The following is a 22,749-nucleotide window of genomic DNA, read 5'->3' as shown; positions in this document are numbered from 1 at the left end:
AGGAATTCTCACCATAAATGCAACCCTACACTACAGAACAAAAGCCAGCCTCGGTACATGAATACTCTAGACCATCCAAATAATAACAGATTTCTGAGACCCCTTCCATCACTAGCACTTCTAATTCTAAGAGGCGTTTTCCACACGCAGGAGCCTGGTTTGAGGGCACTCACTGCCTTACCTGATAAATATCTAAAGCCTGCATTGCATATTTCACAAGTTTTATGTAAATCTGAGTCTCTTTGGGCTGCAACTGCTTGTTGGGAATAAACTGAGATTCTGGAAAAGAAACAGCACGATAAGTTAATGTGAATAAAACCCACTCTATGAAAAACATCATTTGTCGAAATGATTCAAGAGCACAAATTACCACCAGGCGCTTTGCACGACGTTATGCCCCACGTGATCGTCTTGACGCCACAGACCAAGGTTTTTACCAAACTCCGGCAATCCGTGACTTGGAACGTCTGCTTGTCTTCCTTGTCCTTTTCTCCTTGCTTCTCAAAGGGAGGCACGGGGGCTGGCGTCACAGGGGTGGCAGGGGTGGGGGGTGGGGGCGGGGGCGGGGCTGGGGCAGGAACGGGGGCTGGGGAAGGGGCAGGGCCGGGAGCTGCGGGGGCCGCGGGCACCCCGGGCAGAGCTGCTTCCACGGCTCCGAGTTCCGACTGAGGCTTGCACTTCTTAAAAATGGCAGAGAGCTGGTACCTCGCAATGGTGTGGAATTTGAGAACAAAAACCTGCCAGGAAGAGAAAGCGGAGGGGAGACAAAAATCATTCCTCTTCCATAGGCCAACAACCCTTCCGAAAGACAGAAAAAAACTCTCTCTGAAACCCCCTACTGAAGTTGGTGCTTTTCCCCCACAGATACTGCAGCAAGTGTCACCATCTCCACTTCACCCGTGGGAAGCAGCTCGGGAGAGCTGGGGGACCGGCCTGACGAGCAGGGCCTGCACGCGACCGGGGACTGCTCCGGATCCACACTACCGACCCCTGACCCCGGCACCCTGGGCATCTCTCCAGAGAAGTTCACAGATATGGTAGCACTTGGCTAGGCGGCGTCCCAGAAAACACCTCTCCTGATTACTCGCCGGGAACTATGCCAAGAGCTCACGCGCCGCCTTACTCAGCTCACACAACCCTAGGAAGCAGGCACTGTGACTGTCCCTGGTTAGAAGACAGGCAGACCAGCAGAGGGTCAAGCATCTCGCCCAAGGATCCTTGGCTAGTTGATGGGGTAGTGGGGATTTGAACCCAGGTGGTCTAAACACCCAGGACCAAGCTGGCAACTGGACGGCCCGTGAACTGCCAGCAAAGCGCTCACGTGAGTGGAGCGCCGTGCGGTGAAGACGCGGAGGGAGCCGGTACCTCCAGCATCCGCATCAGCACGTCCCGCCCATTGCCGCTCTCCTGCTCGCTCTTGGAGCGGATGCAGTCTACCAGGTTGAGCAGGAGCTTGCAGGACATGGTCTGGATGCTGCTGGGCAGGGACTCGTCATCAATATTCTTGGCGAAGAGCTGGACGGCGAGGGAGAGGTCACTGAGGGGCAGGTGCTGACGGACGTGGTGCACAAGGTCGGCCAGCGTGCTGTAGGCGAGGGGCCTGCGGGCAGAGACCTCTGCTAGTTCGCATCTCAACAGCCCCACCCGCCTTGGCTGCGGGCCACCATCTCCACCACTACCTGCGCCCCAGGAACACCCCCAGTGGGATGGCTCATCTGGGGCACGCTTTATAGGGTCCCAGTTTCCCCCTAGTTACTTCCTCTCAGCGACATGAGTAGAAGGCTCAAGCCTTGTCTTTTTGCTTACATCTCTACTTTCTAAATTAAAAAGGTTAACTCTGTGCGCATCATGTTTACACCAGCACATCTAGTTAACCGGAGCAGAAGTAACGACCAGCTTGATCGTGCACTGACTGGGTTCTGTTGCTCAAAGCTGAACAGCCTGTGTCAAATAACACCTTATATACCATATATGTTATCGAGCCACAACAGTAGTGTTCAGGCCACCCAGCACTTTCACTCGCTGAACGTCTGGACACCTGCCGTGTGCCAGACACTGGGCCCAGCACCAGGGATGCCAGTGACCCCAGTAAATAGAGCTCCTGTCCTCAGGAAGCTTATTTCCGGGGAGGGCGGTGCGGGGGGAACACACGAGTAAAGAAATCAACTGTGCAAGTTGCTAAGTGCTGCAGGAGATGTGAAAAGGCACCAGGAGAAAAACTGGTGGGGGCCAGAGAAAGCCCCTCCGAGGTGACAACGGCTCTGTGACCTCAGCCAGGGACATTTCCTTCTGGAGGAAACAGGTAGGTCAAGGCCCCGAGTGGGAACTGCCTGGGGGAGCCGAGGAGCCGCAGAGGCCCGCGTGGCTGCAGCAGGTCAGGCAGAGAGAGCAGAGCCAAACCCCGCGGGGGCCACATGCCATGGTCAAGGGTCTGGGTTTTGTCTAAGGGCGACCGACAGAAACCACTGGAGGGTTTCAATCTAACATCCATTCAGGTGGCTTCAACCCCAAGTTATAAAGAATCTCTTACTCGATATTTTACAACAGTGTTTTATATAGAAAACACAGCGAACAGTCTACACCATATTCAGAATATTCTGCATATTTTTCATACGATCAATCACACCTCCCTTGTTAGAACCAAAAAATGACTAATGTTGATCCATTTTATATTGTAAAAGATGATTAAATGTTAATTCTCTCCTTCAGATATAATAAGCATGATCACAACTATATTTATTTTATAAAATGCATAAGAAATAAAGACTAGGAGGAAACAGTTCAAAATACTAGCCACGTTAGTTGATCTCCTTATGGAGAACCAAAAAGTTTTCTCTCTTTTCTTCTTAGTAGGTTATCAAATACTCTTTTTTTTAATAAAAAGGTGCATTTACTACTTAGAAAGCAAAAAAACTAACACCTGTCAGATAGTTCTACCTACAATTTAAATCAAGACAACTACTCTGATTAAGCCAAGGCACAAGAAGCAACCTAAGGCGTTTCCGAAACTTCCCGCAATTCTAAATCCAATGGGAGAGGAAAGGCCCAACAGTCCACGCTCGTTGAAATGCTAACGAAGTGTCAGGATCCACGGTCCCTGGCACTGAATAGACCAGATATCACAGGTTCAACATCATACCTGAGAGTCTCTCGAGCAGTGTATCCTGAGCCAATTAGTATGGATTCATCAAACAGCTTGTCCATGCAAGGAATGAACTCTGGAACACAAACATCCATTGCATACATCACCAACCAAACCAGGTGTACGTAAGTCACTTAACAGTACTTTCACAGGAGCCAGCCTGTACCAACGAGCAATCAGATGTGGGGCAGCGTGGGGAGCACGAGGGCACACGGGCTACTTCAGTCTAAGACGCTGGCTGTGCTGGGCCACACCAGCCACGTGTCACAGAGACGTGGTCGGGATCACGTTCAGTGTCAGAGAATAAACTAAGAAACCGTGAGCCTCGTATCCCTGGAGGGGAACTCGCCCCCAATGCTTCATGGGCGGTGCTGTCCATTGTCCTTAAAAGCTGGCATGATCCACCCAAGGGGACAGTATTCCCTAAAGGCCCCTTTATCCACCGCCCTGAAGTCGTCCTTCTTCAAGACTGCACGGTTAGTCACTATGGAGAAATAAGGATACTTCTCCATAGGAATTACAAAGGTCTAGGACATCCTAGAACGTGTTCTCACAGGCATGGGTCCCAAGTTAGGGGTCCTGACTCTTGGGATGAGACTGACTAGAGACTCTGTCCCTCTAATCCCCCAGGCAGAGCCAGCAACAAACCTGCCCCCACTCCTCTGCAGGCTGAGGCCCTCACGGGGTGGAACAGCTGGTCCCCACTCAGGGACAACTGGCGTTTCTGAGGACGCGCACACAGGGTGCAAACAGTGCAGCAAATAGTACATTCTTTGCCAGCAAATAGCTACTGAGGATCAAAGATACAAAAGACACATGCACACTGGAGAGACGCCTCCTACAGCCAGGCAGCACAGGAAGAAAAACGAGAGAAGCCACAAGTAGTCCCTGAGGTCGGAGGAGGGGACGTGCCCCGCTGCCCACGGCGAGGTGGCCAGGAGGAAGGAGGCACAGAGGAAAGATGCAGAGGGCTGAGACCCCACGTGCCGGAGGGCCGGCTGCGGGGACGAGAGATGCGTGCAGAGAAGAAATTACGTTGCACGGCACTGGCTTCCAGATCACCTTCAAGACCCACAATCAGAGTTTCTAGGGAAACAGGTAAATCTGTTAAACGGTCAGGTTTTTCCAAAGTACTGCTCCTCAGGATTAGCACAAATGGGTGACCGTCTGATATCATTTTGGATGCCAACAAAGGAATGTTTTCACTAACATTTGGTAGTGGACGTGTAAATTTTAAATGTATGCATACACGTTATGTATTTTATAATATGGCTAACATTTAACATGACTAACATTTAACTTGATTCTTTATAGGTTTCTTTCAATGAAAACTTCTTGAGATGTCATGATGTTACCTGTTTAAGTCTGGAAACCACTACGGGCTTCAAAATATCTTGTTTAAAAGAGAAAAAAAAAAAAGCAACAGCAGCCTTTAAAAGCTGAATTCAACCAGCCTAACACGATCTAACCTTGGAGAGTAGCATCTTGGAAATGTCAATCTTTGTAGCGTTAACAAGACTGAAACCAAGCTTTATGGCCTCAAAAGAGGGTCTGGTTGTGTGTGACGGATCAGAGGTTATCTGATAACCATGAGAAGGGTTTTTAATCTGTCAGCACTTCAACAAGGAGAAACCTCCTGCTCCACGGCTCCCCGATGCACCTCCAAAGTCCGCATTATTCCAATGGCAGGAATACCGAAAGTTAACCTGACAACGGTGCTCCAGACACAACTCAGTCACTTCAGTAAATAGATTTTAAAACATCTCATTTAAAACTCTTCCATCATTTTCACAACATGGAGAAAGAAAACACTGTTTTCTTCTCACCTTTTAAAGATTGCTGGCTGTGAGTCAGAAAGCAAATGGCTATTTGCAATGTCAAAAGACAGGCAGTCAGAAGGCAGAGAAGTACTAAGAGATACCCAGACTGTAAACTGTGCTAAGGAAATTATCACATTCATTATGAAACTGTTGAGAAGACAAAGGGAGAACCCTGGTGGCAGGCAAAAAAGATGGGCAGACAGAGAGAGAGAGGGAGAGAGAGAGGGAGGGAGAGAGGGAAGGAGGGATGGGCAGGCAGAGAGAGGGGGAGGTAGAGAGGCAGAAAAAGGAGAAAAAATACACCCAAAATAGCAATAAAGAAAGGACACACGGAGCCAAAAATACTGAGCGAGCTGCATGCTCAACATACAATGGACCGCCAGCAGCAGGCCCACATTCACAGACAGGCGAGTGGCCAGAGGCAAGACAGACGTACGGTTTCGCAGCTCGGTGGTGAGGATGTGCTTCGCGGCGATCAGAAGCTCCTTTCTGAGGTGCGCAGTTTCTGCTGGACAATTTGAAAGTAGCTGTAACATTCCTTTTACCATTTGCTGAGAGTACTTAGTCACCAACTCCTGTAAAAGAAAAAGGAAAACAACACAGTTATACTGATAGGCAGTTGTTAAGAAAAACCCAAGTTTTATAAACTTTTAAAAAAATTCAGTAAGAGTAAGCTTGGCTCAAAGGACCCTCAGAAAGTAATAGGCCTAACACACAAGTACTATCCGAAAAGTCTTAGCAGTTTGTGTGCACAATGCCACCCTGGAAGGAGGGGCAGCCACAAGGAGCAGTTTCTTTTACATCATGGGATCATGGAGGCCTTCTTGTATTTTCCCAACTTTCAACAGTGAATATGTATTGCTTCCCTGTTAGAGGGAAGGAGGAAGAAATAGATACTGAAGTTAAAAAACAAAACTATTTACTGAGTCGTCCCATTGATGTAAGTTGTGAATGACACCAAAGACACCTTTAATCAGCTCAGAATGAGCTCCAGTCACAACTGCCTTTTGAGGTGTTTCAGGAAGTTATTCACAATAACTCAAGCTGACTAAAATATCAAGGGGTATCTAATTCAGTTGTTTTTTTTGTTTTTGTTTTTGTTTTTTTTTACAAATGTTCCATTTTCTTAGTGTAAGTTATCATTATCAAGATAAACACATTAAAAAGGGAGGGGGGAGAAGGCTACAAACGTTTTCAAAGGTAGTTTAGAATAAAAACAATTTGACATACACATTTTCATTTTTACTTTCCTGAAATAAAATCTTTTAAAAAAATGATCAATTATAATACAATTCCATTGTTCTAGAATAGATCAGGACTAAATTTATTCCATACTTTAGAATAACCACCTCTATACAAGAGTTTTATTCAAAAAAACTGTAAGACTAATGAGAGACGAGGCATCAATTTTTTCCTTCAAGTTCTTATGATTTAAGTAAGAAGAGACCACAGCTCCAAGTGGGAAAAACAAAAACAAAAACAAAACTACAGGTTCCTCAAAAAAGCCTCCAAAACCTCTTTATCAGTTTTACTTGATAATGCCATTTTTTGACGTTCCAATCTCTCCCACATAATTTGCTATAACACACAACTTCCAATAACAGCAAAAGTCAATAAACCTCATACAACCGCACAAAAATCTGTGTGCAAATATTTATATGGCTTTATTAAGCCAAAAATGAAACAGGCAAGTCTATAAAGACAGGAAATACTTTAGTGGTTGCCAGGGGCTGGTGGGTCAGAGAAGAATGGAAGTCACTGCTCATCGGTACGGATTTCTTTTGGGTGAAAAAATAGTTCTAAAATTGAATAGTGATTACGGTTGTACAAATCTGTGAATAAACTAAAAACCATTGAACTGTACACTTTAAAAGGGTGAATTTTATGGTATATGAATTATATCTTGGTAAAATGCTTTAAAAAAATTGGAAATGATCCAAATGTTCATCAGCTGATGGATAAACACCATGATTACACCCATACAACAGAATACACCACTATGGCCTGAACTGTGTACCCCCCAAATTTCATATGTTGAAGCCCTAACCCCCATTGTGACTGTATCTGGAGATCAGAGTCTTTAGGAGGTAATTCAGGTTGAATGAGATCACACAGGTGGGGCCCTCGTCCAGTAGGACTGTGGCCTTATAAAAGAAGAGAACGAGATTTCTCTGTTCCCCTCACCACCATGGGAGGACACAGCAAGAAGGTGGCCACCTTCAACCCAGGAAGAAAGGCCTCCCCAGAAACCAAACCCTGCTGGAACCTTGATCTTGGATTTTCCAGGCTCCAGACCTGTGAGAAAATAAATTTTGGCTGTTTACACCTAGTCGATGGTATTTTGTTATGGCAGCCTGAGCAGACTAAGATAACTAACCACGAATAAAAAGTAACAAGTCACCAATAAAATAACAAGGATGAATCTCAGCATTACTGCTAAGTGAAAGAAGCCAGACTCAAAAGGTTACAAATACTGTCCACCAAGCGATTCATCTCTATGACATTCTGGAGAAGGCAAAACTATGGAGACAGAAAACAAACCAGGGCTTGCCAGGGACTGGAGGTGGAGGAGGAAACTGACTACAAACGTATAAAAGGAATTTTCTGGATGATGGAAATGTTCTGTATTTTGATGTACTGGTGGTCAGGTATGCATTTGTACTGTACACGTTTGTCAGTCAGCGAACTGTACACCTACAAAAGGTGAATTTTACTGCATGTAAATTATATCTCAGTAAACCTGACTTAAAACAAAAGTCAATGAACTTACCTGATAAATTCTGATGATATAAGCTAAAAATGACAATGTTTTGATCTGAGCAGCAATGAAATCAGCATACAACTCCTTGTTGTAAAGCTTATGTTGCCTAATGAGAAGTGAACAAAATTAACAATATTAGCTCTCAACTCTTTCGGTGATGTTACTATTAATTAAAAGCCTATAGCAATTACTAAGCCCCAAAGGTTGATTTCTACACAGCAGGAACAGTAAACGCACCTACACTTTTATGCAGTTCCGCCTAACTTAAAGGCCTTAAAGGCATAAAGCAGGCAGATCTCCAGGCCGTTGGGGCAGCAGCCACAATCTGAATCCCCACAGCTGAGGTGGGACTGACCTGCTTCCCCAGAAGACAGCATGAGGGCACCTATTTGACCAGTGGAAGACCCGTGCTGTGGCCACAGAGGCTGTTAGGGCTGATTCACCCTCAGCTCTTGCTCTCAAGCGACTTAGAGCCGGATAGGCCACAAGTCAAGAGAGCAAGCGATAAAGATCTTAGGAGGAATGCTGTGAGGCTGGAGAAAAAGCTTCACTGGGAGGCTGCCAAGGATGAACGAGGAAGTGATTTAAGGGTGATGGGTGAGGAAGATCGAAGGGGGTAAAGAGCTTTCTAGCCCTCGTGCGGAGAGGAACAGCAAGAACAAAGGCTTGAAGGTGAGAGAGCCTGGAATATCCCAAAGCTGTAATTGAGGACAGTAATGCCTAATGATGGTTCTAAATTTACAAGACACCAAAGACAGACATGTCACGCATCATCGAAATACAACTTCAGAAAGCCAAAAATACATATAAGCTTAACCAAAATTTTATCACTCAAAATCTTCTTGTCTTACAAATGATGACAGCAAGTACATTTTTACTTGGATTAAAGAACAATCGCAGTCAGCTACATCACTGACCCAAGAAATCTCACCTGGCTTGTGCAGATACCTGAATTGCAATGGTATTCATGATCAAGGGCACAAATTCAGCAACAACATTGTGGATATTCAGTTTGTAGAGCTAAAAGCAAACATATCAGATTATCATGCTCTCACACTCTGCTTAAAGCAAAATAATCTGGCATACCAAAGAAACTGTGATGAGATTCATTAGTTAGCACCTGTGTATCATACACATCTATTTGCCACAGAAAATTAGGAGTAAACTTTGTTGTAAAATAGGAAGCCCAAAACCCAAGAAGCTACTAAGCAATATGCGTACCTGATACATTAAAACAACAATAATGGGCAATTCTGCCAACACTTTCAAAGAAAGAGATCCTCTTGGAATGATGGAATGCTGCAAGAGAGAACAGGAGGACGAGGTTATCACCGAGGCACTTAAAATAGCCCTAATCAGTGTGCCACTACTGCACACCACCCCACCGAAATAAAGGGAAGGGAAAACACTGACACATCTTCGTAATTATCCGTGGTGAAATAAACAAGCTATTTTGAAAACAACGGACATAGAACTGTTATTTAATATAAAGGTTTTCATATTTTACAATGTCATGCCTGTAGATAAAACCTCAGGAAAATCTGTCAAAACTTAAGAGATTCAAATCACTGGAGAAATTAAAAAAAAAATTTTAATCTATTATCTTACTTACTTGAAAGAACAACAGCAAGAAGTACAAGTTTACCTAGTTTTATCCATAGGTATTTATAAACAGGAAAAATGCTTACAATAAATGTAAGAAAAAAATAGTCTTAATATATAAAAACTCAAACAGGTAAGGAAAATGTCAGACTCAAAATACAAATGAATGATAAATGGATAGGAACAGACAAGCGAAAAACGAAACACAAAGACTGATAAACAGAAAACAAGTTTCTAATTCAGGAAGAACAAAGGAATGAAAGCTTCATTCAAAATGTAATTTCCTGTTTATCTATCCTAGCTCAAAGTGAAACACTCTGCAAAACCATTTCAGTAAAACAAATACAGATGATAGTCTTGATTCAATCATAAAAATACAGTCACAGTAAATGCTCAGTACATGTTCCCTACGTGGCAAATACTACAAATCTAATGCATTAGCTGCAGACAGTACCAGCGTTACCTTCACAAAACTCTACGACACTGATTTTTCAGATGAGAGGGAAAATAAGGTCAGAACAACGTTTCATGAACTTTCCTACAGTCAAAAAATGCGAGTGGTAGAGCTGTAACATCATCCCAGAACTTCTGTCCCCAGAGCCCACACCGTCAGGCACTGATCTACAAATGTATACGTAGTTTAAAGGGACTCCACTAACGTTGAAGCTAAGGACACAACGGAGGGCCCCTTGCCGGGCCAGCTGCTCTTTCTGGTTCTGGATTCCGCCACGATGTTACCTTTGTATCTCTGGTGAGCAACAGTTCACGTGCATACCTGCAGAGCACAGTCAGCGACGCTCTCTCGCGCACGCACACACATTGGTTTGCTTATTCTAAATCCCTCCGTGTGTTTAAGAAAAAAACAAAAAACTTAAGTGGTCTAAAAAGTCAATACCTCATTTGTCCTCTACCAAGAGCAGGAGATGTGGATAAAAGCAAAGCAAAAAGCGAAACAACTGAAACGCTTACTGTTCTCGTCTCACTGTCCTCACGCTCAGGATTGACTTTCACAGCAATCGTTGTGATCATTCCAACCATTTCTGGGGGAGGGACTGTGTTCTCGGGGATCACCTGAGGGTTCTCAAAGTAGCGGTTCTACAGAAAAAAAAAAAACAAAAAAAAACAGAAGTCATTTACACCTGACGTGTGGTGAAGAAATAGAATGTTCTACCCTTTTACACTGCACCAACCCCACAGTACTTGGTGTTCTCTTTTTCCAGGACTACGAAGATAACATGACAGACACACTCACCACCTCCAACAACAGAAAACAAACTTGCCTGCCGTATTTTCTACTGTTTTTTTCCTGGCTGATAAAAGATGAAATGTATGTCATGTTATATTACCACCTCAGTGAGGCAGGGAGGATGTAACCCATCTCTCCAGTGATAAGAAACTAGGAGCTGATCCCTACTGAATTAACTTTCCATATAGTCTCCTAAATAGAGGTCACATATGGAACAAAGTACGGAAAACATTTTAAAAGGCCAGGACCTCATTGGCATCCTTAGTTCTCAATGAAATTTGGGCTTCATGTTAAAAAAGACAGCTTCATATGAAAAGTAGCTCTTCTTTGATCAAAATGGTAGTTGACACAATGATAACTTGATAACTCAGAACGCAACTTAAGTTTTATACACTATTAGCAGGTTAAAATCCTTAAAAAACCAAAAAGTCAATTTTACCATGTGTTAAAAAAAAATTTAAGCTTAAAAAAAAATTGGAAAACAGAAACTCTGAAACATAAACACATTTATGCACAATGATTTTTACCAAAGCATTATTTGTGACAGTAATGAATTGAAAATGGGGGAAACCAGCAAGAGGGAGATGGTCAAGGTACATGCATATGACAGAAAATTATTGGTCACTAAAAATTATGACTGCCACAGAAGAGTCTTGAAGGATGTTCCCTTCTGTAACAGTGATTCCTTCCAGTAAATGAGAGCAGGGTAGGGAGGAGCCTTTCCTCTTCCACTCCACACACTTTTATATGGGTGGCACTGCTTGGAAACAGTCTTTTCAATACAGGAAAAAATTTTCAAGATACAGAAAAATGTCGAAAGTATACACCACTCCCCAAAAAAGCTCCAAGAATGTGAGGGCAACCATCTCTACAAAGCACAAAGTTAAACTCAAAACAAAACATCAATGTCAATGGTTGCTTAAAAGTGAAAGAATAACTATGGATGATTTTCCTTTTTTGCAAAATTTCTACAATAAGAATATATTGCTTTTACGTCAAAAATACAGTATTTAATCTAAACAATGAAACCAAAAGAACTCTTTTTTTCTAAGGGCTAATTTATCAACCTAGATTTTAACCATCACTCAACATTCCCCATTGTAAAATTAGCATCCCTCCAATTATCCAACCCTTTGGAATGAGGAAGTAATAAATAAATATAAACAGTAAATTCAAATAATATTAAAAACGGCATACCACTACTTTTGGAAGCTCCTTGTAAATCTGTTTTACAAAATCCAAAAAATGATGAATCTAAAAAAAAAACAGACAGTATTAGGAAGATATTTATAAACAGAAAATGCTTACAATAAAAGAAAAACATCAATAGTTTCCATACGTAAGAACTCACAAAACAGGCAAGAAAAACGTCAGGCTCAAGATACAAATAGGCAATGAATGTGAACGCACACACAAAAAAAAGACTGATCAACAGAAAACAAGCTTTCTAATTCAGGAAGAGCAACGGAATGAAAATGATAATAAGTGCCACTTTTTGCCTTTCAAAAAGTAATAGCACACCATGCTGGAGGGAGTGCAAATAAGGAGACCAACGGCCCCCCCACCATACTATACTACACTACTAAGGGAAGCTTAAACTGCTGAAGCCTTTCTGAAAACCAATGTAATAATGTGTATCAGAAGCATTAAACATTAACACTTTTGATCTGGTAATTCTACTTTTATAAACCCAGTCTACAAAATAATTTGAATTGTAAACAGATATTCAGTTTTAGTCATAAAATAAAAATTTTGAAATACCCTAAATATCCAAGAACATGAAAGAATATTATATATCCATTAAAAATTAACTTTACAAAACATTTTTTTATCATTGGGAAAACGCTTACATATAATGTGAAGGGAAACAATCAGGATATGAAATGTCATCCGCAGTAGTACTGTGATTATGTAAACATACAAATACATAAGGTGGGAAAAAGGAAAAGAAATCACCAAGACATTAAATATTGTTTTCAAGATGGAAGGAATTCTATTTCGCCTTTCAATTTCCAAATAATCTACAACAGGCATTTACCAAGGTTATCATCAGAAAAGATAGTATCTTAATTACGGCTAACAGACTGTTTAATGCTGACTCTGCAGATGCCAATCACTGTGCTAAGAACTTTAGCTTTTATATTTAATTCTCTAAGCAATCTCTGACGATATACTGTGATTGTCCCCATTTTACAGAAAAGGCTCCAAAAGGCTCAGAGCTTACCCACTGTCACACAGCTACTGAACTGCACACTGAGATTCAAACCCAGCTCTGACTTCAGAACCCACATCTGAACCCTTGCAGAAAAGTCACCGGAGCCTTGGGGCATCTCAGACCTGTAAGTACCAGAACCACCCAAAGAGCCTTGCCAGTTTGGTTGGTTAACACATTTCAAATACTGAACAAATTCAGCAAAATATTCATGTACACATTCAGAAAAAAGTCACTGTTTAACCCACAAAGAATTTCCCCCAACTTAGGCGATATTTTCTATGACTGAAAGCAGCATATGTTCTGTCAACTCTAAAAGAGGATAAAAAATTCACACAGAAGCAATTTGACAGCACAGTTTATAAATGCTATCAAGATAAACACTTACTTCTTGGGTGATGGGTGGCCTGAACTGTTTGTGTAGTTCAATAATTATTCTTAGACAAATAAGAACATTCTCTTCATTTTCCGTCTTAAAAAAAAGCATTTAAAAAGAGTTATACTTCTGAAAACTTATTTTAATCTAAAGACTACTTTCTAAGCATTTTCTGCATATACACCCTCCCTCAACCAACTTAGATTTGGTTTGTAGAAAATTCATAAACCCACAGAACACAGCTGTCCCAGAGAGGAAGCTTTCGCAGTCTTTGGTGGACGGTCTGAAGTATAGCCCACCAGGAGGTCCCGTGAGAGTAACACTCAGACAAATGAGTAACTGGCAATTAAGGCAAGTCACACTACGAAGCAAGGTCTTCACGGCCCAGCAGACACGTTTCATTGTTTGAAAATATTGCTGAAAGAGCAACGAATGAGCAGCCACCATGCACTGGGCCCTGTGCTAACGCTTTACACTGTCTGCATGGGGGTGCCTTCCACATCTTACTACGAGGAAGCGAAGGCTGGGGGCAGGAAGGAATGGGGCTGACATGACAGAGCTAATACATGGCAGAGCCAGGATCTGAACTCAACTCAGTCCCCCTACAGAGCTCATCTTTCCAAGGGGCCCAGAAACATGACAGAATTCTAAACACACCAAGACTAAGGACAACAAGAAAACAATTTCAGGGGTTAGCTTAACAGGTACCAAATGGATTAACCCCAAGAATTTGAGCAACTCTTTGACTACTATGCATCTACTGTGCCTGACACACAAACATAGAGGCACGAAGCCAGTGACCCCTGTACTTGGAGTCTGTTGACCACCACCCACTTCCAGATTCCTACTATGTCTAGTCAATCCCTCAGGGACTCAAAAAAAAGATTTTCATTTAATAATCTTTCTTAGTAACCTGGTGGCATTGAATGTTGCTAAATAATAAAAATTCTCAAAAGTTACCTCCAGAAAGCGAAACATAACAGACAAAACATTTTTTGTATGAGGACGAAGATGTTCATTGGTCGGTATTCTATGAATTATTTCAAGAACGAGCTTCCGCAGTTGCTGTTGAAGAGAAACAAAAATGTAAACATGAAACCCTTCCAAGAGCTCCAAGGTAATTCTTTTGCACCCTACAAGTGTCACACAGCTGTACCCAGCACTGGTAACCACCACCAGACAATAAGATGGAGCCCATTTTAGAAATGGTTCTGTAAAGTATTTAAATGTACTCCAAAGCATGTACTGCAAACCAGTATTTTCAGTATTTCTACAATTGGGTACCAAATCAAGTAAGCCAAATTCTCCTCTTGCACACCTTATCAGTATTGCCAGGAGGAGGACACTAACGTGTGCACGTGGGGTGAATTTAAGATGAAAAGAGCAAAACACCAAGTGAACTTCATTTGCAGTCTCCCTTCATAAGCTCTGTTTAGCTCCTCTGACGTGGTCTCCAATTACCTTGGGCCTAAGGACTAATTACATCATAAGCTGTGCTAAGCTTTCATGATTTTGTCTATAGAACTGACAACTCAAAAAGTAGGTCAAATAGGTAGATCTTGAACTGGTACCACATAAAAGTGCTTTGTTTAGCAATTAACTTTCACTAGTACTATGGTAATTTTTAAAGTTATTTTTAAGGGATACATGCTGAAATATTTATGGAAAAAAAGTCACGATGGGACTGTTTTAAAATAGTCAAGGCGAAGAGGGGGGAGCAAAGAGTGGGTGGGGGTATAGATAAAACTGGCCAGAGTTACAAGAACTGAAAATAGATCAGAGCTGAGCAACAGGTATGGGAAGGGTCATGAAACTGCTGCTCCCTCCTACATACACACATGAATTTGGCTATAATACACAGCATATGCACACGTCACTGGTCAGCAAATGTGAAGAATTTAAATTGTGAAAGAGATGGCTATGAGGAAATAAAACCAAGATATTTAGCTGAGGAGGCAATGGCCTTAGACAAAGTTATCCTTATATGACAAAATTTCTTTCGTTTTTAAGGGGAACCGTAAGTTTTTTGAGTTGTTTTCATTCTTAAGTGCTTGTACTCCTACAGCAGGACACTTTTTTCTCATTATATTTTTGAACAGGTTACCTGGGCTGGTTTCTCCTGAAGGAACTGAACTTCTCCATCTTGAAGAAATGTAAGAAATCGAGGGATGATGTGCTCCAGGAATGTAGAATATTGAGGAGATGAAGTGACATTCTAATTATGCAAAAATAAAAGAAAACCCCATAAAGGTTTGTGTACATTTTCAAATTCACATATTATAATAACCTCAAAAGGAAAAAATTGTAGCAGAGCTGATAGTAATTTTTAATACTTTCAGATGCTTTAGTGATAACAGTTTTAAAGAAGTTGAGGTGACTGCTGCTTCTGATATCCAATTGGAGAAAAGTAAACGCTAAAATTTACTGGTAAACCTAGAAATACTGGCACCGTGGAGAATGTTCACCTAACTATGGGAACCGAACAATGGGGCATGACTGGATGGACCCAACGGCAGAGACCACCTTCCCGAGGAAGTGATGCTGATACTAAAACCTAAAAGGCCAGCAGGAGTTAACCACGGGAGAAAGTGGGAAAGGGTCTAAGGAAAGCACATGCAAAGGCACAAGATGACAAGAAAGGCCGAGTGTAAAAGGTACATATTGAACTTTTTTTAGTTCAATATGGCAGGGATGGGAGTATAAAAGGAAGGAATTTAAACTTTTATTATCATGAGTCTGAGAAGCCGGTGAGTCAAGGCATCTGGGCAGCTAAATGTGTCTGGAGCTCCAGACACTGATCTGGGAGGAAGATAAAGACACGGGGTTGTCTATTCCCTGAGGAGTCTATAAAGAAGGAAGTACAGGCAAAAACCAGAAGAGAGTGTGCTGCCACAGGAGCAAAGAAAGAACCGCCATTCTTGGGAGGCGCACCTGAGCACTGGTCTCCCACGGGCAGCCCGGAGCTCAGTTCCAGGGGCCCCGTGCCCACAGCACGCTGTGTGTGGAGAGGCACCCCTACAGGAGCCAGGCAGCCCCTCCCCAGCCCCTCCCCAAGCAGACTGTGAATCCACTGGGGACAGGAACTGTATTTGTCACCTTTCAACCCCAAAGGGTAAGGCTTTTTACGAAACACCCACATTCAAGGATTGAAGGAAAAGAGGGGTAAGAGTCATGATGGAACGTTATCAAGGTTATCAAGAAATCAAGCTCATCTGCAAGTCAGCCCATACCATTCAGATTCCACGGCCTTCAAAACATCTAAGTTTCAAATTTCTCCCACAGGAAAAATTCAACAAGTTGCCCAGTTATCCTGCCAGTATTTCAACTTAGCCCCTGGCTTTTTGATCCCACGAATGCTTCCTGTGATTCCTAACTTCAACATTTCTTTATTTTCTGTCCCGGGAGATGGCCCATGTGATATTTAGGTAGCCTGGAATCTTATCCCCAAGTAGTTAATGAAATGAATTTCTAAGATTCCTTAAACCACTGGGAATTCTTAATTTCACTTAAATATTTTGTTCTGGGATAACAGTGGTGGTAATTTAGAATTACCTACCGGTGGTCATTCTAGTATTTCATTCGTCCAAGGGCTCAGTCATCTGAATTTCATTTAAGGTAAATGCCTATCAGATTTCAAAAGGCACTATCTGGAAAAGCCCCCAAGTGTATTACTTTGCTAACTTTTAATTCTGTTAATTTAATCAATGCATCTGAGACCGAAGCCAGGAACTAACTTGCTAACTGCCAGACCCTAAACAGGAGAGAAAGGGTTGAGACACTTAATTGAAAGAGCCCCACGCCCACACTCGGAGGATCACAGGCAGCTCCACGATTTCAGCCTCTCAAATAAACTTTGAGGGCTGTGGCTCTCTCCTAGCAGTTCTTCCAATAAAATGCAGAATGCAGGCCTTTCCTGTTCTACCGCCCACCTCTTTTTTTTAGCTTTATTTATTTATTTTTTTAACAGTTTGCACTAACAGCTTGGGTGGAAGAGAAAGCTCTTTAGCTCAATCTCTAAATATCTCAGGATTTTTTTCCACCTCAGTTCAAGGCAACAAATCCTGGAAAACATCTATTTAAAACAAAACAAAAAAACCAAAAAAATTCCCTCAGCAAACAAAAATACCATCCATTACTATAGAGAGTAGGGTATCTAATTCGATCCCACGAACATTTATTTAATGTTTAGTGATTCAAATGACCATGACAGAGGCTAGGAAACATTTTATCTCTTGTTCTTAATCATATTAACTCTGAGAAAGGTTTTATCATACCCACATTAAAAGGAAAGCGAGTTTCTCTTCGGCCTATGAGACTAACTGGCACCAGACTAACCATAAAGTAGGACAAAATATGACAGAACAGTTTCAGGTGCTGGACCAGAGGCAGTGCAAGACCGTGATCTCCAGAAGAGGAACTCACCAACTGCGCCCCACCTCAGCTCTCTGCCTGGGCACCGTTTCCCAACCGGGCTCAACAGGCTGGAGCCCAAGGAAAGCATGATGGTCCTGCAGAGCTGAGGCGCAAACACCAGAGTCTGCAACAGCTGAAGTGGCCGGAATCTGCAGGGCAAAGCCCCAGAGAGAAAGGAACTACAGAAGGGGGTGTGGATGGTCTCCGATGAGTCCTTGACTGAGAACTGGGCTGCACTTATAGGTAAGGGAAGGTAAGACTACCTGAGGCTTACCAGGGAGTGGGCACTTGAGGACTGAGAAATGAAGAAAGACATCAGAGGTTTAGCAATGTCAGAGGATGTTGGGGGTCCAGCCTCCACACAGTGCAAAGCCCTTCTTAACACCTTGATAACGCCTCACACATTCAGCTGAGGAAGGACCATGCCCCAGAGTAAGGCCTAGTTTAGCCCCATCCCAACAAAATCTAAAATCAACCTCTGATGAGATCCACAGAAAGACGGGGTTTGGAGGTTGAATCCTACAAAGTCAGAGGGACTTGGGAAACCCCTTGGGATTCCCAGAGATCCTCTCTACCATGGCATAAAACCAAGCCTACACAAGTTCAGTGAGATCAGCCAGCACCTGAACTGCTGACTATAGTGAAAATATCAACACTCTTCCAAGGCAGATGACAGACTCTAGGGTCCCTACATTTCACACACAATGTGTGGTGTACAATCAAAAACTACCAGACATGCAAGGAAGCCAGATAACGTGACCTGTAGTCAATAAAAATCAACCTTTATAGAGGACTGTATTTAGCAGACAAAGACTTCAAAGCAGTTATTATAAATACGTTCAAAGAATAAAAGGAAAACATGGTCTCAATAAATGAAGATGGGGAATCGCTACAGAGAAGTGACATCTAAAGAAGAACCAAATGGAAATTCTAGAACTGAAAGTACAATAACCAAAATTTTAGAAAATACAAATAAACTGAAATTTAAAAATAACATCCCATCAGCCGCAGAGATGACAGAAAAATAGTCAGCGAATCTGAAGGCAGATCAGAGAACAAAGAGAAAAAAGACTGAAGAAAAATGAACAGAATCTGAGGCACCTATGGGTCAATATAAAATTGTAGAATGTAAGAGTCAGAAGAGAGAAACTGTTTGATCAAAGTTGCAGAAGTTATAAACAGGAGAGCCCAAACTGCCAGCCAGCTCTCATTCCCATACAATCCATTACCTAACATAACAAATCCACAACAAAAGTTTGAGTGTATCCTGAAAGCATATGCCTAAAAGGGCTACCACAGTTGAAAATGAAAAAAAAGGTCAAGGGGATTCCCTGGTGGCGCAGTGGTTAAGGATCCATCCACCTGCCAATGCAGGGGACACGGGTTCGAGCCCTGGTCCGGGAAGATCCCACATGTCACGGAGCAGCTAAGCCCACGCGTCACAACTACTGAGCCTGCGCTCTAGAGCCCACGAGCCACAACTACTGAAGCCCGCGCACCTAGAGCCTGTGCTCCGCAACAAGAGAAGCCACCGCGACGAGAAGCCTGCGCAAGGCAATAAAGCGTAGCTCCTGCTTGCCACAACTAGAGAAAGCCCGCATGCAGCAACGAAGACCCAACGCAGCCAAAAATAAATAAATTAAAAAAGAAAAGAAAAAAAGGTCAAACAACCAAAACAAAAGCAACATTCCTCAACGGTGCTCGGGAGTCACTATCACTAGTGTGAAGAAGCTGGACAACACTGTACAAATTTTCAAACTTCAATTTTGATACAAATTACATTAACAAAGATAATTTTTAAGTTACTAGTAAAAAGACTGACAGGGAAACTGTAGGAAAGCACATGTGAATACTTATCTCAAAATGAAAAGCTCATACCTCAAAATTTAAAGATTTATATAATATAAAATAAAATACAAAGCTCATACCTCAAAATTTTCACTAACTTCTTGCATCATTTTTAACTTTGTTTCATCAGCTGTAAATGGCAAAACAAACCATCAGATAATTGAAATTATGTTAAGGATGTTCCTAAAATTACTGGATTTAAGAATTTAAGAGAAGCAATCAGATCTTATCAGTTTGACTGTCATGATCTAAAAGCAGGCACATAACTAGCTCCCTACAACCAGTCACACTCACTTGTACTCCCACACATACATGTGCACGCACAGACAAGGACACAGGTTCACACACACACACACATACGCGCACCCACACGCGTGCCTCTTTGGGGCTCCAGCCAGTAATGCTCATCACTTTGCTTCTCCACGAGGTTGAGAACGGGGAAATCAAGATAAAAGTTAATGTGATACTTATCGCAATGTGCACATCATTTGAACTGAAATGAAGGAGTCACATCAACACATTTCTTAATGACGAAAAGCATCAACTCACGTGTATTTACATCCGTGAGAGCTGCCACAAACTGAAGGTATTTTTTCATCAGAGTGGTTTGGTCAACCACCGTGGCCCCTTGTGTTGCAACAAACGCCATTTTTCTTTTGAGCTAGTTTGTTTCTCAAGAGAAAAGTACTGTAACCATGAGTTTGCCCAGCCTACAAAAAGAAGCATATGATTAGCCAACTTACTGAAGGCACAGGCTCATGATCGCTAGGAAAATCTTACCTAAATGCCTGTGTTAATCTAAACAGTTTTCCATTAATTCAGAAAACAACACTACTCCCTCTGCTTTATTGAAAATAAAAGTTACTTAAGTCCATACTGTCTATTAATTTCTAAACATGATTTTTATACACAGATGCTTTTCTTTCCTATGGTATGTCCATCTTTCCCTAGGCTAGGGGCCAGCAAACTCTCTGTAAAGAGCCAGAGAGTAAATATTTCAGGCTCCGTGGTCTGTCCCAACCCCTGAGCTCTGCTGGAGGCACAAAATAGCCACAGACAACTTGTAAGCGAACGACCATGGCTGTAATCCATAAATCTTTATTTACAGACACTGAAATTTGAATTTCATTTGAGTTGTATCATGAAACATTATTCCTCTTTTGATTTTTTTTCCCCCAACCGTTAAAAAAATGTAAAAACCATTCTTAGTTTTCGTGCTGTATAAAAACAGTCACCAGGCTGGATTTGGTCTGCTGACTGCAGTTGGACCACCTGTGCATTAGGTGATGGGTTCTCAACCTTCACTGTGCGCTAAAATCATCAGGTGCCAGAGGTCGACTCCCAAGCACCACCCAGAGACCTCGGTTCAGGGAGGCGTCCAGGAAGCTGTAAATTTTGCTTGCATCTGACATACAATAGGCTAAATGCTTCAAAAAGCACCTCAGTGAGTTGCAAACAGGTGTGGATGACCACACTTTGAGAACTGCAGCTCCAGGCTGAAAAACAGGAGACTTGGTTTCTATTTTAAGAGCCCTCTTAAGAGAACCTGGTGAAATTGCTCTTACCCATCCTCCCCGCGAATGTAACAGTCACATTTCACTCTACATTAAGGAGCACTTTCATGACTTGGTTTTCTTCTTTCTTCAACAAACACACCATTAACTCTTCTGCAGGCCTTTCAACGGCCCTGCCTACCAGATACGCTCCCTTGCAGGTCACACTCCTGCCCCAAGCAATGGGGACACCCTGACGCCACAGATCCTCTTCCGCCCGCCCTCTCGAGACACCAAAAGCACAGAGGGTGCCTGCAGCTGTTCCCGTGCAGCCCGCCGGCTCCGGGGGCAGGAAAAGTCACTAACGAAACCAACCGGAGGGATTCTGTCAGCCCCGCTGGATGACCCGACTTCTGCTTCCTCTTCACCTCCCATCCCCGAGACCCAAGACTCAGGGTCACGGCCTCTCCCTACCTAAGAAACTTCGGGTGGGTCGTGCCCAAACTTTTTAAAGGCTTGGATCCACTTCTTCACCGAAGGCGTCAACCGCCCATTTTCCGAGACCCCGAGAGGCCAGGCTCCGCTCTCCGCTGGCCCGGGGGGCTGGGGGCCCCGAGGGAAGACGTCACATCCCGCCTCCAAGCTGGAGAGCAGCTCCGAGACCCCAGAGGCCAAGGGCCCGGCCCTGGCTTCGGTCCCGCCCCCGGTCCGGGCCCAGGTTTGGGGGGCCGGAGCCGGTGCCCCGCCCGCTCCCGGCAAACTGCGCCGCCGCGCCGCCCCGCCCCGCCGCGCCAGGCCTGAGGCAGCGCCGCCGGGCCAGAGGGGGCGCTGTCGACGCCGCTACCTTCGCTCTGCGCGCCGGGCCAGGCGAGCCAGGTGCCTGCGTGGAGGCCGAGAGGGGCCAGGGCGACAGGAGGCGCCTCCGGGGGGACGGGGCCCCAACTCCACGCTCTATCTCCCCGGCCTCAAACAGCCCTCGGCTTCCCTCCTTTTGTCGCCCTCTCCCGACACCCAGCGCCCGCCTCCTGGGCCGGGCTACGGCGGGCGCCGAGGGCCAATTCCCGCGCCACTAACCTTCCGCCTCCCGGCGCTCCCGGGCCAGCCCAGGCAGCAGCGGCGGCGGTTTGAAGGCCGCCGCCGGCCCCCGCCACCCGGACTGGGCCCCGATGGGGGGCGGAGGGACCCCGGGGCGCTCGGAGCCTCTCTCCATCGCTATGCGCCTCCCTCCATCGCTCCGCGGACCGCGGCGCCGCAGAGGCCTCCCCACGCCCGGGCCCCGCCGCATCCGTTGGGGCCGCCGCGCGCGCCTCCCGGGGCCGTACCGTCGCCGTCCCGCCGCCGTCCCGCGCCTGCCCACACTTACCCCGACATCGGCGGCCGGCTTCCTGCAGCCCCGGCCCGCGACCCCACCTAAGCCCTCTCAGCCGCCGCCGCTGTCGCGCCGCAGCACGCAGTCCCGCCCCCGCTTAAAGCGGCCGCGCCCGCCGCCGGAGGAATAGGCCCCGGCGCACCGCCTCCAAGTGGGTGCGGCCTGGGCGGGCGGCGGGAGCGGGGAGAGGCGTCACGCCCGGGTGCGCCTGCCTGGCCCTTTAAACCTCTGTCCGCGTGGGCGGGGCCGCAGGCCGGGAGGGAGGGGCAGGCAGTGACAAGCGCCTTTGGTTCGGCTCTTTCTGTCCTAAGTATCCTCGCAGAAGCCAGGAGGCTGGGGAGGGACGCTTGGGGGCTGCTGCGGGGCGGTGGGCACCCGCGGGGCTTCCTTAGCAGACGGCGGACGGGCCCGGGAAGAGGCCACCCCTGAACTGAACGTGGCATGCTGGGCGGGGTTTTCTCCCCAGC

At 44.6% G+C, this 22,749-nt stretch overlaps 1 protein-coding gene and 1 non-coding gene across 12 annotated transcripts in view; both read right to left on the bottom strand.

The window, feature by feature from the left end:
• Positions 1-22,379, bottom strand: part of TRRAP (transformation/transcription domain associated protein) — a 112,466-nt gene extending 90,087 nt beyond the window's left edge. For 8 of the 11 annotated variants that reach the window (XR_008619436.1, XM_024118908.2, XM_028500114.2 and 5 more), the window contains exons 1-16: positions 22,277-22,359; positions 19,970-20,130; positions 19,501-19,550; positions 15,264-15,374; positions 14,120-14,224; positions 13,172-13,255; positions 11,769-11,825; positions 10,295-10,420; positions 8,945-9,022; positions 8,655-8,743; positions 7,733-7,829; positions 5,399-5,537; positions 3,140-3,218; positions 1,366-1,600; positions 371-737; positions 182-279 (exon numbers count right to left, since the gene is read on the bottom strand). Coding sequence is in view for 10 of the 11 variants with exons in the window: in XM_024118908.2 (XP_023974676.1) it covers positions 182-279; positions 371-737; positions 1,366-1,600; positions 3,140-3,218; positions 5,399-5,537; positions 7,733-7,829; positions 8,655-8,743; positions 8,945-9,022; positions 10,295-10,420; positions 11,769-11,825; positions 13,172-13,255; positions 14,120-14,224; positions 15,264-15,374; positions 19,501-19,550; positions 19,970-20,069 (1,815 nt within the window). In the remaining variant the exon portion in view is untranslated. Of the gene's footprint in view, positions 1-181; positions 280-370; positions 738-1,365; positions 1,601-3,139; positions 3,219-5,398; positions 5,538-7,732; positions 7,830-8,654; positions 8,744-8,944; positions 9,023-10,294; positions 10,421-11,768; positions 11,826-13,171; positions 13,256-14,119; positions 14,225-15,263; positions 15,375-19,500; positions 19,551-19,969; positions 20,131-20,985; positions 21,183-21,387; positions 21,565-22,276 lie in introns of those variants that run through there. The other 3 variants (XM_028500108.2, XM_028500109.2, XM_028500110.2) reach the window with 3 other exon arrangements.
• On the bottom strand, positions 19,633-19,842 carry LOC129392801 (small nucleolar RNA ZL1). Its single transcript, XR_008619438.1, has one exon. It is a non-coding gene; the product is annotated as a small nucleolar RNA ZL1 (small nucleolar RNA).
• Positions 22,380-22,749: the final 370 nt, after the last annotated feature.

Source organism: Physeter macrocephalus, chromosome 14 (assembly GCF_002837175.3).
Source record: "Physeter macrocephalus isolate SW-GA chromosome 14, ASM283717v5, whole genome shotgun sequence".
NCBI classification, from domain to species: domain Eukaryota; kingdom Metazoa; phylum Chordata; class Mammalia; order Artiodactyla; family Physeteridae; genus Physeter; species Physeter macrocephalus.
This window is presented reverse-complemented; position numbering and strand designations above follow the sequence as displayed.